The following is a 17,482-nucleotide window of genomic DNA, read 5'->3' as shown; positions in this document are numbered from 1 at the left end:
GTTTGTCACATTCTAATTCACCTTCACAAGCCATAGTTGAATTTTGGGCTAAAATAACGTCAGTCACTGCATCTGCGGCAAGTACAAAAAGGACCCCCTAATGGCAGCCATTTTTATTTGCTTCTTAAGATCCAAAGGCTGCTGAAAGAACAAATGGATAAAGTTGAGGATTGGAGGGGCTTGATTTTCTTGTTCCTGTGAAATGAAACTTTAGTTCTTTTTCTCCTTCTTCCCCTTAAAAGCAGAAATCTGTGAGGGGGGCTGCTGCTATGTCAAAGCCATTGGGATGCCACTGCTGATCACTTTAATTACAAGGACTAAGGAGGATAAAATTAAAAGTAGCACCATTGAAGCAGTGGAAGAAAGCTTGCCGAGATGCCGGTGAACTGTGAAATATAAAAATTGCATACAAATACATTTTTAAGATGGAAACAAGGAATTACATTATTTATTCTTGAAGAGTTTGTCCTTAAATAGTAGAAAGTTTTCCTTACTAAGCATCAGTATAGTAGAAATAGAGATCATTGTGAAATACACCAGAAAGAGGAATAAGATAAACTTTTTAGTGTGCTACCTTTGTGAAATATGGCAGGTCATGGATTTATTTAAATTTTTATATTTCAATCAATGTGCCATTTCAAACTTTCACTGAAGATAACATTAGGGCTATCAGATATCAGGAGAACACTAGAGGCCAGCAAAGAGTTTCCTATGTCTGTTTGCTACCATCCAGTGTTCTTCCGGGTTTTTGCAACTCAAATTTGATAACTCAATATATGCAACCAACTCAGAGAGAGGAAAAATTCAGTTTGCCTCTTTTAAGACTGTAGGGTTTATCTTGACACATCATAGTAGGAGGGTTTCTTAAGGGTTGAAAATTAAAAATTGTTTTTTGTGATGGATTGGGGATAACTTCTTAACTTTAAACTGAACTATGTTTTATGGCAAATCCCCTTTTTCTTTATTTATCAAATTTATATTTCCCCCCTTCCTTTAAGGGAATGTAGACATGAGCTTGGAGATGGAACATAGAATTATAGAGTTGGAAGGGACCTTGGAGGTCTTCTAGTCCAGTGGTTGCCAACCGGTGAATTGCAGCCCACTGGTGGGCCATGAGAAAATTTTGGTGGGCCACAGAGAAATCTCACTTCCAGAGCACTCCCCCACAAGCAATTAATCCAGGCTGTGCAGAAACACAAGGCTGTGCCACCCACATGGCCTGTGGGAACCCTCCCCACCCACTCACTCCTGCCAGGAGATTTAGATTAGCTAGGAAGCAGGAAATGGTTGGATTGCTTGCTTTTTAGCTAGTCTTTAGATCTTTGGCTCTGCTTTTAAGCACAGCCGAACCTCCCTTAGGACTGAAGGTTCTATTATCAGTGCAGACTCAGGGCAAGCAAATTTGAGAAATTGAGCTAGCTGATGGCAGATCACTGAATGATTCTGTGAGCAACTCAATCTGCCTGCTTTGCCTGATTTTGGGTAAAAGTTGCTCTTTTTTAAATAAAAAATAATAATATTTACATACATGGTGTGTTGTGAGTTAATTTTATGAGTTTGCTTGCTCGCAAATTTTGTGTGACAGACTGAGCTAGCCAGTGGTAGATAGATTTCTGAATGAATCTGTGATTCTGTGAGCAACTCAATCTGCCTGCCTGCTTTGCCTGATTTTGGGTAAAAGTTGCTCTTTTTTATAAAAAAAATCAATATTTATATAAATATTTATAATATTTACATACAAGCCATGCCCAGCCAGTCACATGACCACCAAGCCACACCCACAAATTAGGCCACACCCACAGAACCGGTTAGTGGTCCCTGGGATTTAAAATTATGAGTTTGATGGTCCCTGAGGTCCAAAAGGTTGGTAACCCCTGTTCTAGTCCAGCCTCCTGCTCAAGCACAAACCCTATACCATTTCAGATAAATGATTGTCCACTTTGTTTTTGAAAGCTCAAGTGACGGAGCATTCTGAGGGCAAGTTGTTCCATTGGCTCTCATCATTAGGAAATTTCTCCTTAGTTCTAGCTTGCTTCTCTTCTTGGTTAGTTTCCATCCTTTGTTTCTTGTCTTGCCTTTTGTTGCTTTAGAAAATAGTTTGCCTCCATCTTTGTAGGAACCCCTCAAATATTGGAACACTGCTATCATGTCTCCTGTAGTCCTTTTCATTAAATGAGACTTGCCCAATTCGGTTAACTGTTTAACTGTTCTTCGTATATTTTAGCCTCCAGCCTCCTAATCTTTTTTGTTGCTCTTCTCTTCATTCTTTCCAAAGTCTCAACATCTTTTTATATTGTAGATGCAGTATTATTCCAAGTGTGATCTTACTAAGGCTTTGTAAAGTGATATTGGAACTTCACATGATCTTGATTCTATCCCTCTATAAATACAGTTTAGGATTACATTGGCCTTCTTGGCTGCTGCCACACATTATTGGCTCATAGTTAAGTGATTGTCCACTAGGACTCCAGGATACCTCTCACAATTACTGGCAGTGAAGCCAAGTTTCACCTAGCCTGTACTTATATACAGGTGCTTTTTCTTGCCTAACTGTAAAACCTTACTTAAATTATTATGTTGAATTATTACATTGAATTTCATTTTGTTAGAGAGAGCCAGTGTTCAAGTCTGTCAAAATCCTTTTGGACCTTGAGCTTGTCTTCTGGTATATTGGCTATTTCAGACAGCTTAGTGTCATCTGCAAATTTTGATGAGTTCCCCTTCTATTCCCTCATCTAGATTGTTTTATGTTAGGTGGATGCTTGTCAACCCAACGTTTGGTAAAATGGAACCTGGATTGTGACATTATTGCACTGTATATTCTCCTGCCTCCTGACTGTCAGTTGTAGGGATTATATAACACAATGTCCTCACTTCAGGTTACTGCTATACTAGAGGTTACCATTAATATGGGAGGGAAGAGAGTTAGAATCCTGCTCTCAGCTCTGTAATGATTAGATCATATGTCTGGTTTAGCATCTTTCAAACTTCATTTTTTATTCCCCTTGCAGAAAGTAGCTGCCTTGAGCAGTCAGGATTAAAATTTATTAAACAAATAAACAAGCTAATCTATTCCACATATTTAAGAAATTGTGGCTCATAGGGCTATATTGCAAGGCATCTATTTATCTTGCCCAACCAATATAATTATAATCCACAGTTGGGGTTTTTTTTCACTAAATTTTCAGAACAAAGTTTGTTTTGCAAGAGGACACTTCCCATGATCAGTGATAAAAAATAAGAGAGAGCATTTTCATTGAGAAAAACATGATCTATTTTCCATCTATTTTCTCTTTACAGTGGGATTTTGCAAAATTCATAGGAACCAAGTTGCTGCTACATAATCATCCTTTGCACATTTTGTTAACAGTTTAGGAATTTTTGTGATTTTTTTTCTGAATATCACCTTATGCTTATGCTTATGTTTTAATATTAAAAGATAACAATTACAATGTTCAAAGTGAGTTATGTATATTGTTGAAGTTAGTATTTATTCCCAACTTTTCATTTTCTAAAATTAACAAATGTAGACACATTATAAACCCTTAGCACAGATATATCTTTTAAATTTCAATCTCTATTGCAGATATTGGGAGTTGTGGTAGAGCATGTTGATTTAGTTTATTGTATTCAACAGGGATAAATACAGAAGATGGAACTATTACTGTCTCTGCCTTTGAGTTGGGAGCACCAAGAGGGGGTATGGAGGGGATGAAAGCAAATTTGCAATTCTGCTGGAGAGCTCCAAGGCCTAGGCAAAATTGTGTTTATGGCATTAGGACATTAGTAGAAAAGTAAATTGAGACAATCTGATAGGGAAGCAAAATTCTGTCAATCAGGCTCAAGATACTGTGCTGTGTCCATATACTTTGTTTACTGTAGGGTTTTATGAGTTGTAACCTGCCCATGCAGGCTGTTAATGAGGCTAAATCTTGCTGCTTGAGGATTGAATTACAGCACACCTCTGGGCTAATGGTTATAAACAGAAAGTCCCATTAGGGCTGCTTTCTGATTCATTCATTTGCATTTTTCCTATTGTATCAAAAACAATGATGAGTAAATAGCTACAAACAAACAATTTACATGAAATGGATAAAATGTGCCTAATTAGTATTTTGTGCTTGTTTTATTAATGATTGTTTAAGCTAAATAGAACTCTGTTGCAGGACTCTTTACAAGCAATGCCAAAGTATTGCTAATTCAGTCTCTCTTACCATAAGTGGGAGTGGGGGAGGAATCCTAGCACTGTTGTTGGGGTCCTAAAGATATGCATTCAAAGTATTTTAGGATGCAAGTTAATTGTAACTTTATTTACAAGTTCAGCTTTTGGGGGATAATATTCATTGAAAACTAGCTATTTGTTATGCTTGGGGGAGATTTTCATAGTGCATCTTACTTTATTATATAATTATCTGACATTTAATTAGTTAAATTTGTCATTTTATAATAAGAAGTTTTCCTGTTGCTTTCCTGCAGTGACAAAATTGTCTATTTCTCCTTTCTCTGCTTTTCTTTAGACCACAATCATCCTTTCTTGCAAACCTGCTTTTGTGCTTTTCATATTACATCAGAACACTAATATATCTCTCTACAAACACATACTATTCTTAGATAATTAAAGTCATTTTTTATATAATTTTGAAGAGAACTGAAACAAATGTGTCTTCCTTTGAAATAAAAACACAACTATCCATAGTAACACTCTTGGTGATCTGCAGTATTGGTTGAATCCAAAACTTCTATTTCTCTATCAGTCATTCTCCTTAGTTTGGCTTTTTTAAGCAAAACTACGTTGTATGTCATTGTTTTCTTGAGGGAAGGATATTTTTACTGTGTAAATTACACCAAAGATACGTGTAAGTTTATTTATTCGTTAGATTTATATGGCTGCCCAACTTACATATGATGACTTCAAGTACATGAATATTGTAGACAAGTGTTTTAGTACATATTTGAGTACTAATTCTTCATCTTCCTGGATTAACAGAGTGCATTATGCTAGAAATATGGATGGATAGAAGAAACACAATTTTGTCAAGAAAGAAAACCTCCTACACACAATTAAATACTGTAAAATTCACTGACAATAAGAATTAGTAAGAATTGACATGGAAAATATTGTTACTAATGAGTTCTAGTGGTAGATAGCTAGCAGGAATTATTGGGGGAGATTTTATTTTAATAATTTGGTTAAATTGTTTGTGATCTAAGTTTTCAGTCTAACAATGCATGAGAAGTCTTTCATTTGCTCAAAAAGTTAATCTTCTTGGTTGTATTACTTCATTTCTTCTTAATTGTAGAGCTGTTTTGAATATGACATTCAGTATGAAGAACATTTAAAATCTGGAAAAATCATGGCAATCAACCAGAGCAGTCAGAGCCACATACTGAGAGATTTTTTTCTACCTCTGTGCAGTGAACAGCCACAGTGTAGGGAAGAAGCTCATTTCCTCATCTTTTTGCATGGCAAGGATAAAATCATCATTGCTCCCAGGTCTTGAACTGAAATCAAAAACAGGTCAATTCTCCACTCATCTTTAGTAGCAGACTGTAGTTAGATACATAAACATACATACACACAGAGAAAGAGGATAAAATAATTTGGAAAATAAAAATTTCAGTTTAATATATTTTCACTCTTTAGCAGTACTATTCAGATAGTCAAACCCTTAATTTTTAAGGCTTCTGTCATTCACATTCTTTCTTGGAGTCCCAATAAATTGAAGAGTAGTTAAAAAGATTTCTGTCTTTGAAAAACAGCTCAAAAGCTACAACTGATCTAGAATACAACAACTTAATAGCCAAACACGCTATTGCAGTAAAATATTTATTTTGTAACCGCTGCCCTGGTATTTAATTTGAGAGCCCATTCATTGTGCTAGTTACTACTTATAAAGCTCTACATAGAATAGTGCTGGGCTGGATCTGGCACGATCTGATATAGCATATATATAGAGAGAGGACAAGACAGAGAGTTGGTTAGAAGGCAAGCTTTCTTGGCAATAGTCCTGAAATTGTGGTCCATGCAGCAACTCCCTGAGGTGTGCTCGATCAGCCTGCTCATTGCATTCCAAAAGATGCTGAATGCTCAGTAAGCATTCATATTAATCTAATTGGAACAGGTTGCCCATTTAAGGTGGTTCTCATTTGCTTTAACTAGGGGAGAGGGGAGGTCATGGGAATATTTTAGTTTCACATTGATGATTGACATTATGTTCAAGTTTTTACTTTGAAAACAGTCTTAAGTCTATTCCAATGTGGAGTAAAGGAAATGCCTGAATAACACTTATATAGCATAAACTGGTTTTGTGTAAAATTCTCCATGCTACTTTTCAGACTTGTTTCAAACATTTAACTACACTGGGATGAGGTACATCATACAGTTTTATTATTTGACTAAGTTGTTATATCAGTGATGGTTGAAAAAGAATCAGCTTTCTTTATCTAACAAAAGAATTGAGGAAAACTTTGTGAATTTCTGAAATATGCATATTATATTTTATGTCAAATACTGTAGTAATTAGCTTTACCATTTTTAATTCTTCTTCCATGGGTTCCAAAGCAATATTCTTTTTAAAAAGCAGATGTTTAAATATGTAATTAAATCATAACTGAATGGTATAAAAGAAACATATGAGGTTTCATATGTTCTCCAAGTATCTTTTTTGTGGCTTCACAAGGCCCTCTCGTTAGACCACAATTGACCAAAATCAGCCAAATAATTTCACATCATTTTGAGGTGTTCGGAGCCTGCAATGTAATTGTACTGCTAGGGAAATTTCTTTCCCAGATTATGTTTTTATGAATTTTATTATTTTAATGATTTTTAATGTTTTGTAATTATTTTTGGTGGTGGTAGTGGTGGTTTTTTTTGTTGTTGTTGTGCGTATGGTTTTTTTTCCCATTTTTCTGCTTTTCACCCTGTAAGCCACCCAGAGTCACCTATCAGATGGATAGCTATATAAATTTATTAAATAAATACACTTTTATCAAACTTGTATGTTCTTAAATTATTTTACTTAAAAACCTTTTTTTTCAAAAATAACATGATACCTAAATGTTCCCAATGTTTATGTGCAAAGGAAATAATTCCTCCTTCCCAAAACAGAAAAACACTGTGCATTTCAATTTTATTTCAAAAACAAAGTATTTCAATAGATAGTTGAGCCCTCTGAAGGAAATGGAGCTTCTTTCTGGTATTCCGGTAGAAATGTAATTACATGATTTTCTTTTGCATGTGAACATTCTGAGATTAGCAAAACTTAAACATTTCATGCTAAGTTGAAGCCACAAATTGTGTCAGTCTCACATTTTATAGCTTTAAAGTACACTGGTTCGTTTTTTAAAAACAGAGAAATTATTTCGGGGAAAGGGGGCTGATTCATGGATGGCTCTAAAAAGTGTGTTGTTGACATCCAACTGATATGAAGCTTCCTATGTATAATATGGGCCAAGCACCATGCTGTAAACCATTTACTATCATGATGATCAGATTGAGAATGAAATTGCATTTTGGTCAATTACTGAGCTGGCAACTGTTCAATATATCTTAGCAGCAAGATGAAGAGCGGCGTCGGCAGCTGAGAGAGAGAGCTCGTCAGCTAATAGCAGAAGCTCGATCTGGAGTGAAGATGTCAGAACTTTCTAGTTACAATGAAATGGCTGCAGAAAAGTTGAAAGAAAGGTCAAAGGCATCTGGAGGTGAGCTAAGGACTTTGTACCTTATTCCTATGGCAACCCAGAAATCTGAGGAAAACCTTTTTGGAATTTGATTTTATTCAGACTTCAGAGTAATTGTTCACCAGGAAAACATGTCTATACATTTTGTTCTATATTTCCTAAGTTTGCACAAGCAAAGGAATATTCTTCTTTTAGCTCAGCTGAATATAGTTACGATATTTGCATTTTCCCTATTGTTTTATGTGAACATATATGAGGTATATAGTAAAATGATCTCCAGAAAGAGTATATCAGTGATCCAAGCTTAGACCCAAACAGGTGTACTGATGATTTCACTTACCTGTTTATCCCATTCTTTCCTGCTCAGCATCTCCCAAAATTCATCTTCACAATAAATTCTATTAGTTTATTATTAAATGTATTTAGCAAATAAGTGCATAAAATAATTTTAGGAAATAGTACTTTTAATATTTTATTGCAATAATGGTTTGTCCTAAATAGGAAATGAAATAGTGTCTTTTGCAGAGATTCAGATCTATGAATTTTGGAACGAGATAATAAAAAGTAGATGCAGTAGTTAATTTTATTTGTTTCCATACAGCCATTCATGGCTTGTCCGAAATATCTGAATTAATTGCAGGGACAAGATCATGTTTGACATAATACTAGCATAGTTTCCAAGAAATTTGGCAATCAAAATTATATGCACAAGATATTATTGATTCTGATCAGACCATACCACCTTGGATTGCCTTAATTCCCATCTCTTTTACAATGTTCAGTTCTGTTTCTTTTACAAATATCTGTCATTTTGTGAGAACACTTTCCAAATAGTTTCCAACTTCCAAATTTGCTTCTGGGCCAGCACAATATGGACTTCTCACATCTGATATAGTGAAAGTTTATTGCATTGCACAGTTTTGAGCAAAATTCTGTCTTATCACCCTTTTTACTGGCAAGGCAAATAAGTGATATTTACTCCTTCCTTTTCTGTGGAAACTCCACCCAAATTTATCTGCCCTATAGAAGCCTCCAGTTTTCTGGAGTGTATTTCCCTTGGGACCTAAACAGCTGGAGGGACAAGAGAGAATTGCTGAAGATTGCATTCTTCGTATTCTATTAAGAGAAGGCGTTCATTAATTTATTATTGCGTGCCCATTGCCATGAGCAGGGATACAGCCCTCCCAACAAGTTTCTGGCTCTGGATAATTCCACCTTTTTCCGAAAGAAAGATGCTGCAAAGATTAAGCAAAACCAGCTTTTGTCTGCACAGGAAAAGACAGGGAGACATCTCATCCTGCATATGTCTGCACAGAGAAAAGTATGTCATGCAGGAGGAGCAAAGCTTGTCTTTCTTATCATGCATGGGCTGACTTTCTCCACATAGGAGGGGGACAGGGGGACATTCCTCCTCTTTTCTTTCTAAAGAGAGAAATCAGGTGATGCCACAGGACATTGATTTCTACCAATGGGGCAAAGCTGCTGTTCCTCAGTGCTGTTCTCCGGACATCTTTCAGCATGTAAGTATGTCTGAACTTGAATGTGATCTTCAAACCATTCAGTTCCCCAGCCTTGGCTTTAACCACATTTTTACAGAAGCTGCCCTAACCCAACAGATTTCCTGATGGTACTGATTCAATAGCAACTCATGCATTGCTTTTAGGCGGTTCAGTGAGTTGGTCAAGCTATCCAAGAACAAATAGTGCAGTGGGTCATTAGGGATAAGCAGGAACAAAAGGAGGTAGCACAAATGGATCAGGAACCAAGACAAAGGGATTTTTCTAGGTTTTTCAGTCAATGCATTTGATTCTCGACAAGAAACAGTGCATCTAATCAGAAGAAGACCATTAGTGGGGCAGTTAGCAGTTTCCCTGGGTGGTGAGAGTCAGCAAGAACCTTCCTAACAAAAACAACTTCGTATATTTGCAGGGGGGAAAGCAACTAAGACATGATTAGAGAGAAAAAGGAAATGGAGTAGCTACACAAATGAACAACTCAAGATCTTAAGCCTGATAGGGCTCTCAGGGCAGACTTCTTCACACTCCTGCTTTCATACATCTCAAGCAGCCAATCTAACTCCCAAGTATTCAGTACAAAGTTTGCAGTCTTTCTTCATACAGCTATTACAAAAGGCTTCCCAATAATTCAGAATCCAAAGCAGCTGCATTTCAAATTCTGTGGAAACCTTCACACATGCAGCTTGAATGTGAGACGCAACCTCCCTGCGGACATTCAAAGTTTATGTTCAGATGGTGGGGAAGGGACTAGTCAGCACATACTGTGTCAGGAGCGTGGCTACTCAGCATGGCCTCACTCCCAGTTCATAAACTGCAACAACACATGAATTGACAAATGCTGTTCTTTTCTCTGTGTTGCTTCTTTGGATAACCTTGTATTTGGTGCATACTTCTTCAAATTGTTAGTCCCTACTTGGATGCCTATTGTTGCCAACAGAAATAATTAGAGTTGCCTGCATTATTCTGACTTCAAGATTTTGTACAAATTTCTTTAAGCAAATAATATTTAGAGCTTGTTACATGGGCATTTTTTTCAAAGATGAAACCAGTACGGGAAAACTTTTTTCAAATTTTTTACAAATTAAGTTTCAAGGTAACACAGCTGATCGACAGATAGACTTGAAGGTCAAACTTTGTGTGCTAATTAAGTTCCCAGACAATATTTTTGCTTGCTAATAACAGTGAAGCAAGAATGCTGACCAAAGTATTAGATTTCAACAATATGTTATCAAATTTAATTGGTTATCCTATGATTACAAGCATAAGAACTAGGCTCCTAGGTAAATAATATTCACCTCACCTATGTACTGTTTCCTAGGGTTAGTTCCCACTTACCTATTCCAATTGACATCAAAGTAATGTTGCACAGTACATAAAAGGGATTGGGGAAGTCTCTTCATTAAAAAAAATGTTACAGAATTGGAGTTACTTTTCCATGAGGAAGCACTCTATCATATGAGTCCTTGGCAGCATAGAATGAACTAGACCCTTGGTAGACAACAATGCTTGGCTTTCCAGATATTTGCTAAGCTGTAAATTTTATCATCCCCCACCTTGAGCATATTTCCTAGCGAAGCTGGGCGTTATAATTCAGCAATATTTGGAGATCCTTGGTTGTATACCCACATCCTAGACTTCCTTTATCTCTGTTCTGTTCTCTAGTCCTAAGAAGAGTAGGTTCTTTAAGCTCCTCTATGCCAAACACATGAGAAAAAAATAAACTAAAGTGAAAGCCCACATAATAAAAGTTGGAACTACAGGTAGTCCTCAATTTGCTATTACAGTTGGGAACAGAATTTTTGCCACAAGTCACTGTGGTTGTAAGTGGAGTCAGAACTCATTTTATGACCATTTCTATAGTGGTTGTTAACCAAATTCGGCTTCTCCAGTGGTTGTTTTTTGCCATAATACTGTAAACAATTATGTGACCATGGAATGCTGCAACCGATCATAAATGCAAGCTAGCATTTGAATTGCAATGACACGTGACTGCCAAAGTGATGCAACAGTTGTAAGTACAGTTCATAAGTCACTTTTTGCAAGGTAGTTGTAACTTTGAATTGTCATTAAACAAATAATCATAAGTTGAGGACCACCAGTATTTCATGTGAAGTGTCATTATTAAGTCCATGAGAGGATGTTACCTCTCAAATACATCCTTTTTCATGCATATTTCAAGGAACTTTGGCAGTATTTTGTATCCCTTAGCCATCCAGTGTATTTTCTAACTATCACTGTCTTCATTTGTTATATCAAGCACATAGTCAATCTGTCAGGATTCTTTAAGTCATCAGAGACTTCCCATACCAATTTTTTAAAAAAGCATTTGTCCAGTAAAGTCTCGTGATTGAGAGTCAGTTTGGTCTACTGGTTAAGCCACCAGGCTAGAAAGCCTGGTGTCCCACCTTAGCCATGAAAGCCAGCTGGCTGACTTTGGGCCAATCATTCTCTCTCAACCCAACACACCTCAGAGGCTTCTTGTTGTGGGGAAAATAGAAGGAGGAAGAAGTGGAGGAAATATTCGCTGACTTGAGTTATTTGTAAAACAATAAAAGCAGATACAAATCAATCAATCAATAAAATTACAGTTCAAGAAATCACAGCTAAAGATAAGACTGGGACTCTAATGAGACACTGCAGCGTCAGCCATGTTTTCACATATCTGTCTCTGTTTTTTACATCAAAAGGGGCACAAAGTTATCTCACCTTCCTGACTTTCCTCATGTGAGACACTTTTTTTGCAAACCTCTCTGAAGGTAAATTTGGAGGAGAGGACAAGTTATTTATATCCTTCCTTTTCTCTGAATGTTCAGGATAGTTATGTGAGAATCCCCACTAATTTTACCCCAACAGCAATTATTCTTTGAATAAGATTGCTCTGAAATGATTTAATCATGTCAACTATAGAACTCATGGGAGTTCTATAGTTGAGTAAGAATTTAAGTCTTCTCAAATGCAAATCCAGTGTCCTAACCGCTAGACTACAGTGGCTTTCTGCCTCAACTTCTCTTACCCTTGTGACTTTTTAGTTTGTTTATTTTTTAAAAAATCAGAGCTTCCCTCTTTATAATCGGACAGGGCAAATAAATACATGTGAATAAATTATAATCTGTGTCCCCTTTACAAAAAGGATATTCCATGATTTTCCAGCTCAGAGAACCCCAGATACTCTCCAAACTAGAGAATCCCATTGTTTCTGCTTTGGTTTCCCATTTTAGTGCACCTGTAGTATGGCTATTCATTTGACCTTCCCCATCATCTAATTCATAATAGGAAGAGTCTTCCGGCTAGCTGTGGGGAAAGATTTGTAAGGCAACTATTATAGATAAAAGACTTGGAGAGCTCCTCTCACCACCAACATGTATGGCTGGGCCCACACCTCAGGTCTTCTCACTAGGCCATAAATTATCTGGTCCTTAACTGACAGTTCCACAATTAATCTAATAGGAGCCTTTGGTGTCAAGTTGTCTGATTTTCTAATTACAGAGGTGGCTTGAGCCTTTTGCTTTTGGGGGTGGGGGGACCATTAATCATCAGGTTTCAGCCTTGTAAGGAGGCTTTTGCAATGGTCCTGAAAGGGGAGTAGCACTGTAGTTTCCTCTTGTGTCTAGAGACAAATTGGTCTATAGCAATTAACAACTTCCAGATGGTAGTATTTCAAGTGCAGAGTGGCAGTACTAAAACAAACTGGGAAGAGTTCATAATGCTTTGTGATGGATTCAACAGTTCCTAAATGCCACCCCAGCAAAAACTTACCTAACAGGCAGCATATAAGTTAACAGGCAGCACAGCTCTACATAGTGTCTATGAAGCTGTTTCTTTTCATATATTCTTTATCCTAAGCAAAAGCCAGCAATTCCTCTTCCTGTGTTGAATCATCATTGAAGTACTCAAAGTCCACATAGACAGTATTGATATTGGATGTGTTCTTCATATTTAACAGTGGTCTTTCACTCCTGGCTACACCAGAATGATGGAATATTTTTTTTTCATTTTGCTTATAAAGAGCAACATACAGGTTATTGTGCTTCTGTCCTTGGCCTTGCTATTTAGACAAAAAAGTGTTGATATTGATTGCAGATCTCAGAATACAGGAGATCTTGCTGCTATGTTTATCTTCATGCTATGTTTTTAAAAAATCTCTTCAAAGAAGAGTTCACAATCTTTCAGTCAATCTCTCTGTTGGTGAATAAGTTTTATAACTTCTTAAGGCACATCTGTTCCAAATATTGAACTCAAATAGATTCCTTGAAATTCCTTAGTTATTCTAGCCATTCCTTTTAAGTCAGTGAGGCAGATGCTATAGAACAATTGAAGGTTGGAGATCATCTAGTTCAATCCCCTGCCCAGTGCAAGCATCTACTATCCCAGTATCTCTTACAGATGGACATCAGACCCACCCCCCCACCCCCCAGCAAAAGAAGTTTGATCCATTTTCTGCACAGGAGCTCTGCAAGTTGCCAACATGACACATCTTACTCTTCAGTTCTCATGTCAAAGTATATTTGGTAGTTTTCTCTAGAATTTAGAGATTTTATTTATAATGCCAGGAGAGATATTATCTTAGCTCCTATACAAACCAACCATGTGGTGGAATAAGTGACTCATATAAGTGACTTATATCAGTTCTCATAATAACAAGGAAAAATTATATAATTTCAAAAATATTAGATCCTGGAAATCAACTTTGTTCCAATTAATATTGCAATTAGTCCTTCTTTCTCTTAGTTCTAAATTGCGGTTAATTACCACTGAATGCCCAGCTCCTGATGACTCTATGGAAGAAATGTCACCATTTTGATCTCTTCCCAGCAAAATTCTATTGCTGTTCTATGATCATTCCAATGTTCTGCTTAAATATGAACATTCGGTTTATAGCTTTTCTTTCACTTCTACTTTCTATAACCCTGCCAAATATAGCCATTTTTAATAGCCTAGCCTCATTTCTATCAGCAGGCCAAAAATACTAAATCAGTACTTGCTGATCATCACCTCAAAGGAGAAGACAGTCCTTTTTTTGTCTGGGTTGAATGATTGGTTCAAAATACTCTAAGGTATTTTGCAAATCCATAACATGAAGCCAATTGTCTTTTTCTCATACTTTCTCAAAGTTCAGCTTTCACAATGCCTATATTATCATTGGAAGATTGCTACTATTTTGATCTTTGCTGTAATGTAAAATTCTTTTCCCTCACAATCAGGTTTATGTTTTTCATTGTCTGGAAATCTACCCTAAAATAAATCTCATCTTTTCCTCTGTGTCATTGTCCATCATCACCTGTTCTTGAGCTCAATAAACAAAAAAGTACCAACTTCACTTCTTTACTGAAAACTGTTAAAATTATTAAGATGACCATGGACATTGCCTGTATCTTTTTAATAACTAAAATCACCCTTGATATTTTTTTGGTTTACCTTTTGTGTTTTCATAATGAATTATGGGAGGTTTACTTTGCTTTCAGCTGATGGAGTGGGATCATCTGCATATCTCAGATTGTTAGTGTCTTAATCTATAGTTTTGATTCTGTCTGTCATCTCTTGCAAACATGCTAATCCTTTAATAGATTTTCAGAACAAGTCCTCATCTATCAGCCCCGCTAAGTAGACGAGACCATGAAATTACTCCGCAGGATGGCTAAAATTACTTTTATTCACATTGGCTGTAATAACAGAATCTTGCAAGTCTGACTGTGCCATATCTTCTTCTTATAGGTCAGTAATTAAGGAGGTATCTGTCTGAACGACTTCCAAATGTTACCTGGATGTACTGGACTTTAAAAATGGTTTAGCCCCTTTTGCCTCGGCAGCAAAGCCTTCATTATTTCTTTCAAAGTCATCTCCCTTACCTCATCTCATTCTCTTGCCTATTCTGAACCACTCTGTTTCAACAAAGTCAGCCTTTATAACAGGTTGTTTCCCCCCCCCCCCCGCAAAGACTCCACTGAAAAATAATCAGACACACCCATTTATATTAATATATTCTACATTTCTGAATTGTTTTACACAGTTAAAGGGCTTGCTATAATTATTAAAGTAAAAAATCAAAGTTTGCACATTCTCTTGAAGATCTCTGTTTCAACAGAACACAAAGACAAATACACTGACACACTTTTGGACCACACAGTATTCTCCCATACAATATGAGTAGCCATATCATAATGACAAAAAACAGCATTACACTGTTGCACTACAAGCTCCACCTCTTTTGGGAGTGTGCATGACATCACATTGCAAAATGTGCAGGATTTCTGTAGTGGCAGTGCAACATTCCTTTTGTCAGACTGCTCCTCATTGATCCTTTCCCAAGGATGCCACTGGCTCTTAACACTTTAACAGCTTCTTCACCTGAAACTCTAAATGGTTTAGCAGATATTTCATCTATACTAGTGCTTTCCTTTTTGACAGCTGGTCTATTACTCTCATATTTCATTTTTAATGGACATAGTTGTTATATATTGTCTCTATAAATATTTTTTGTCAATCCATTATCCAGTCTGTAAAATATTTCAGTTTAGTCTATCTTCTGTGAATCTCATTTTCTCTATTAGATCTCTTCAATGGTTAACCTTAAGTAATTCTACTTTAGCTGTAAATTTTTCTAGGGGTTCTGTCATTTCCTGAAAACCATCTCTCATTTTCTTATTATTTTTCTCTAATTGTTGACATTATTTTCCTTTGTCCTTTCTTAGTTGATAAAGTTTGCTTTTGGCTGTTGTCCATTCTTGTTGCCAAATGCTTTCGTCTTCCATCTTTCCTTGGCTATCATGATAGTTGTTCTGAAAGCCGCTTGGATCCTTTTTCCTTTGAAATTTTGGGAATATGTTTTTATGCTTCAGTTTTCACAATGTTTCTAATCTCTTCCTGTTCTCTTTCTTATAAATTAAGTATACTGAATTTGTTCCTTACATTGATCTCATATATACCCTCTAGGTTAAATCTTGCTGACACACTTACTGCCTTTAATTTTCTCAATCAAAGCCATACATTTAATATTGAAAATTCATATTCCTTTCCACAATCTGCTTCTGAAACTATCCTGGCTGACTAGATTGGCTTTTTCCAACTTTTCTTTCCTATTACATAGTTGAATTTATTATGTCAATATTGTCTATTTGGTATTGTCTGCTAGGTATAGAATATACATTTACATGCTTTCTACATTTGAATTTAGCCTATCTTACAATTTGCTATAAAATTCTGTGTCTTCCTCTTATCCTCAGTAAAAATGTATACTCGCATAAATCTGAGATTCATTTGATATACACTATAGTTGATATTAGGGCTGTGCAGTACTTTGATTCAACTCCACTTCAAGCGCTTCAGAGTTCATGGAGGTACAGGTTTGACCCTAGCAGCAATTTCATCTGGCATTTTTTCAGACTCCACTGAAACTATTGAGCCCTTTTTTCACATCAAAATGTAATCCTCTGGAAAGGAGAATGGTGATTACCACAGATTAAAACCTGAAAAAAACCTTATGCTATGAAACATAATTATATTTGAGGAGTCATTCCTTGTATCAACAACCTTGGTATGCAATTGCTTCAAGACAAGTACACACAATTATTCATTTAGATAGGAATACTCAATAGCATTTAGATTACTGGTTCAAAACTCAGATCCAGGTTCCTGGTATCAATCCCAACCAGTGTTCCAAGACACAATCAGTTCTTATGGGATAATTTGCTGGAAACTGACAAATTGAAATTTATCTAGAATGGTCTAATCCCAAGTATTAAGTATTATTTTACTAGTCCAGTAGACTTCATTATTTTCTATATAAGAAAAGGTTCTTCTGAGAAAGGAATGAACATCTTTAAACTATCTTCATTCTTCACATTTTGTCAGTTATTACATTTCTCACTCCAGTTGTTTTTTATGGGTTCAGAGTATGATAGTTGAATGGAAACAATCAAGGATACTTCAGATTTTGATATTACTCTATATTTATTATAAAGATAATTTTCTATTCAGTATCCTAAGAGCTTATGAAATTTGTCCATTTTATCTGCCAAACTGGCCAGTTGTATTTATCATAAATATGGTTCATGCAATAATCTGTATTGTTTTTACTCTTGTTTTCTTGTTTTGTTTTTATTCCTTAAATAATTCTTTAATAAAATTTATGTAGATATGAGTCATGCTCTGACCCACCCATTGGTCCATAGATAGCAGGAGGTGAACTTACAGTCTTCTGCCCTAAATATAAACACCCCAAACAGAAACCAACCAGGAAGTCATAATTATGTCAATAAGACCAATAACTACTGTATTTTCTGAGGCAG

The 17,482-nt window shown here is 36.1% G+C and overlaps 1 protein-coding gene across 4 annotated transcripts in view; it reads left to right on the top strand.

Moving 5' to 3' along the window:
* EHBP1 (EH domain binding protein 1) overlaps positions 1–17,482 on the top strand; it is a 252,941-nt gene that overhangs the window by 164,636 nt on the left and 70,823 nt on the right. For all 4 annotated transcript variants that reach the window (XM_026668426.2, XM_026668424.2, XM_026668427.2 and 1 more), the window contains one exon: positions 7,554–7,701. In XM_026668426.2, the coding sequence (XP_026524211.1) occupies positions 7,554–7,701 (148 nt within the window). The remainder of the gene's footprint in view (positions 1–7,553; positions 7,702–17,482) is intronic.

The sequence above is a fragment of the Notechis scutatus genome, chromosome 1 (genome assembly GCF_049901735.1).
Source record: "Notechis scutatus isolate UNSWTSFEM ecotype Mainland chromosome 1, rNotScu1.2, whole genome shotgun sequence".
NCBI lineage: Eukaryota > Metazoa > Chordata > Lepidosauria > Squamata > Elapidae > Notechis > Notechis scutatus.
Note: the sequence above shows the minus strand (reverse complement) of the source record. Positions and strands in the feature narration are given on the sequence as shown.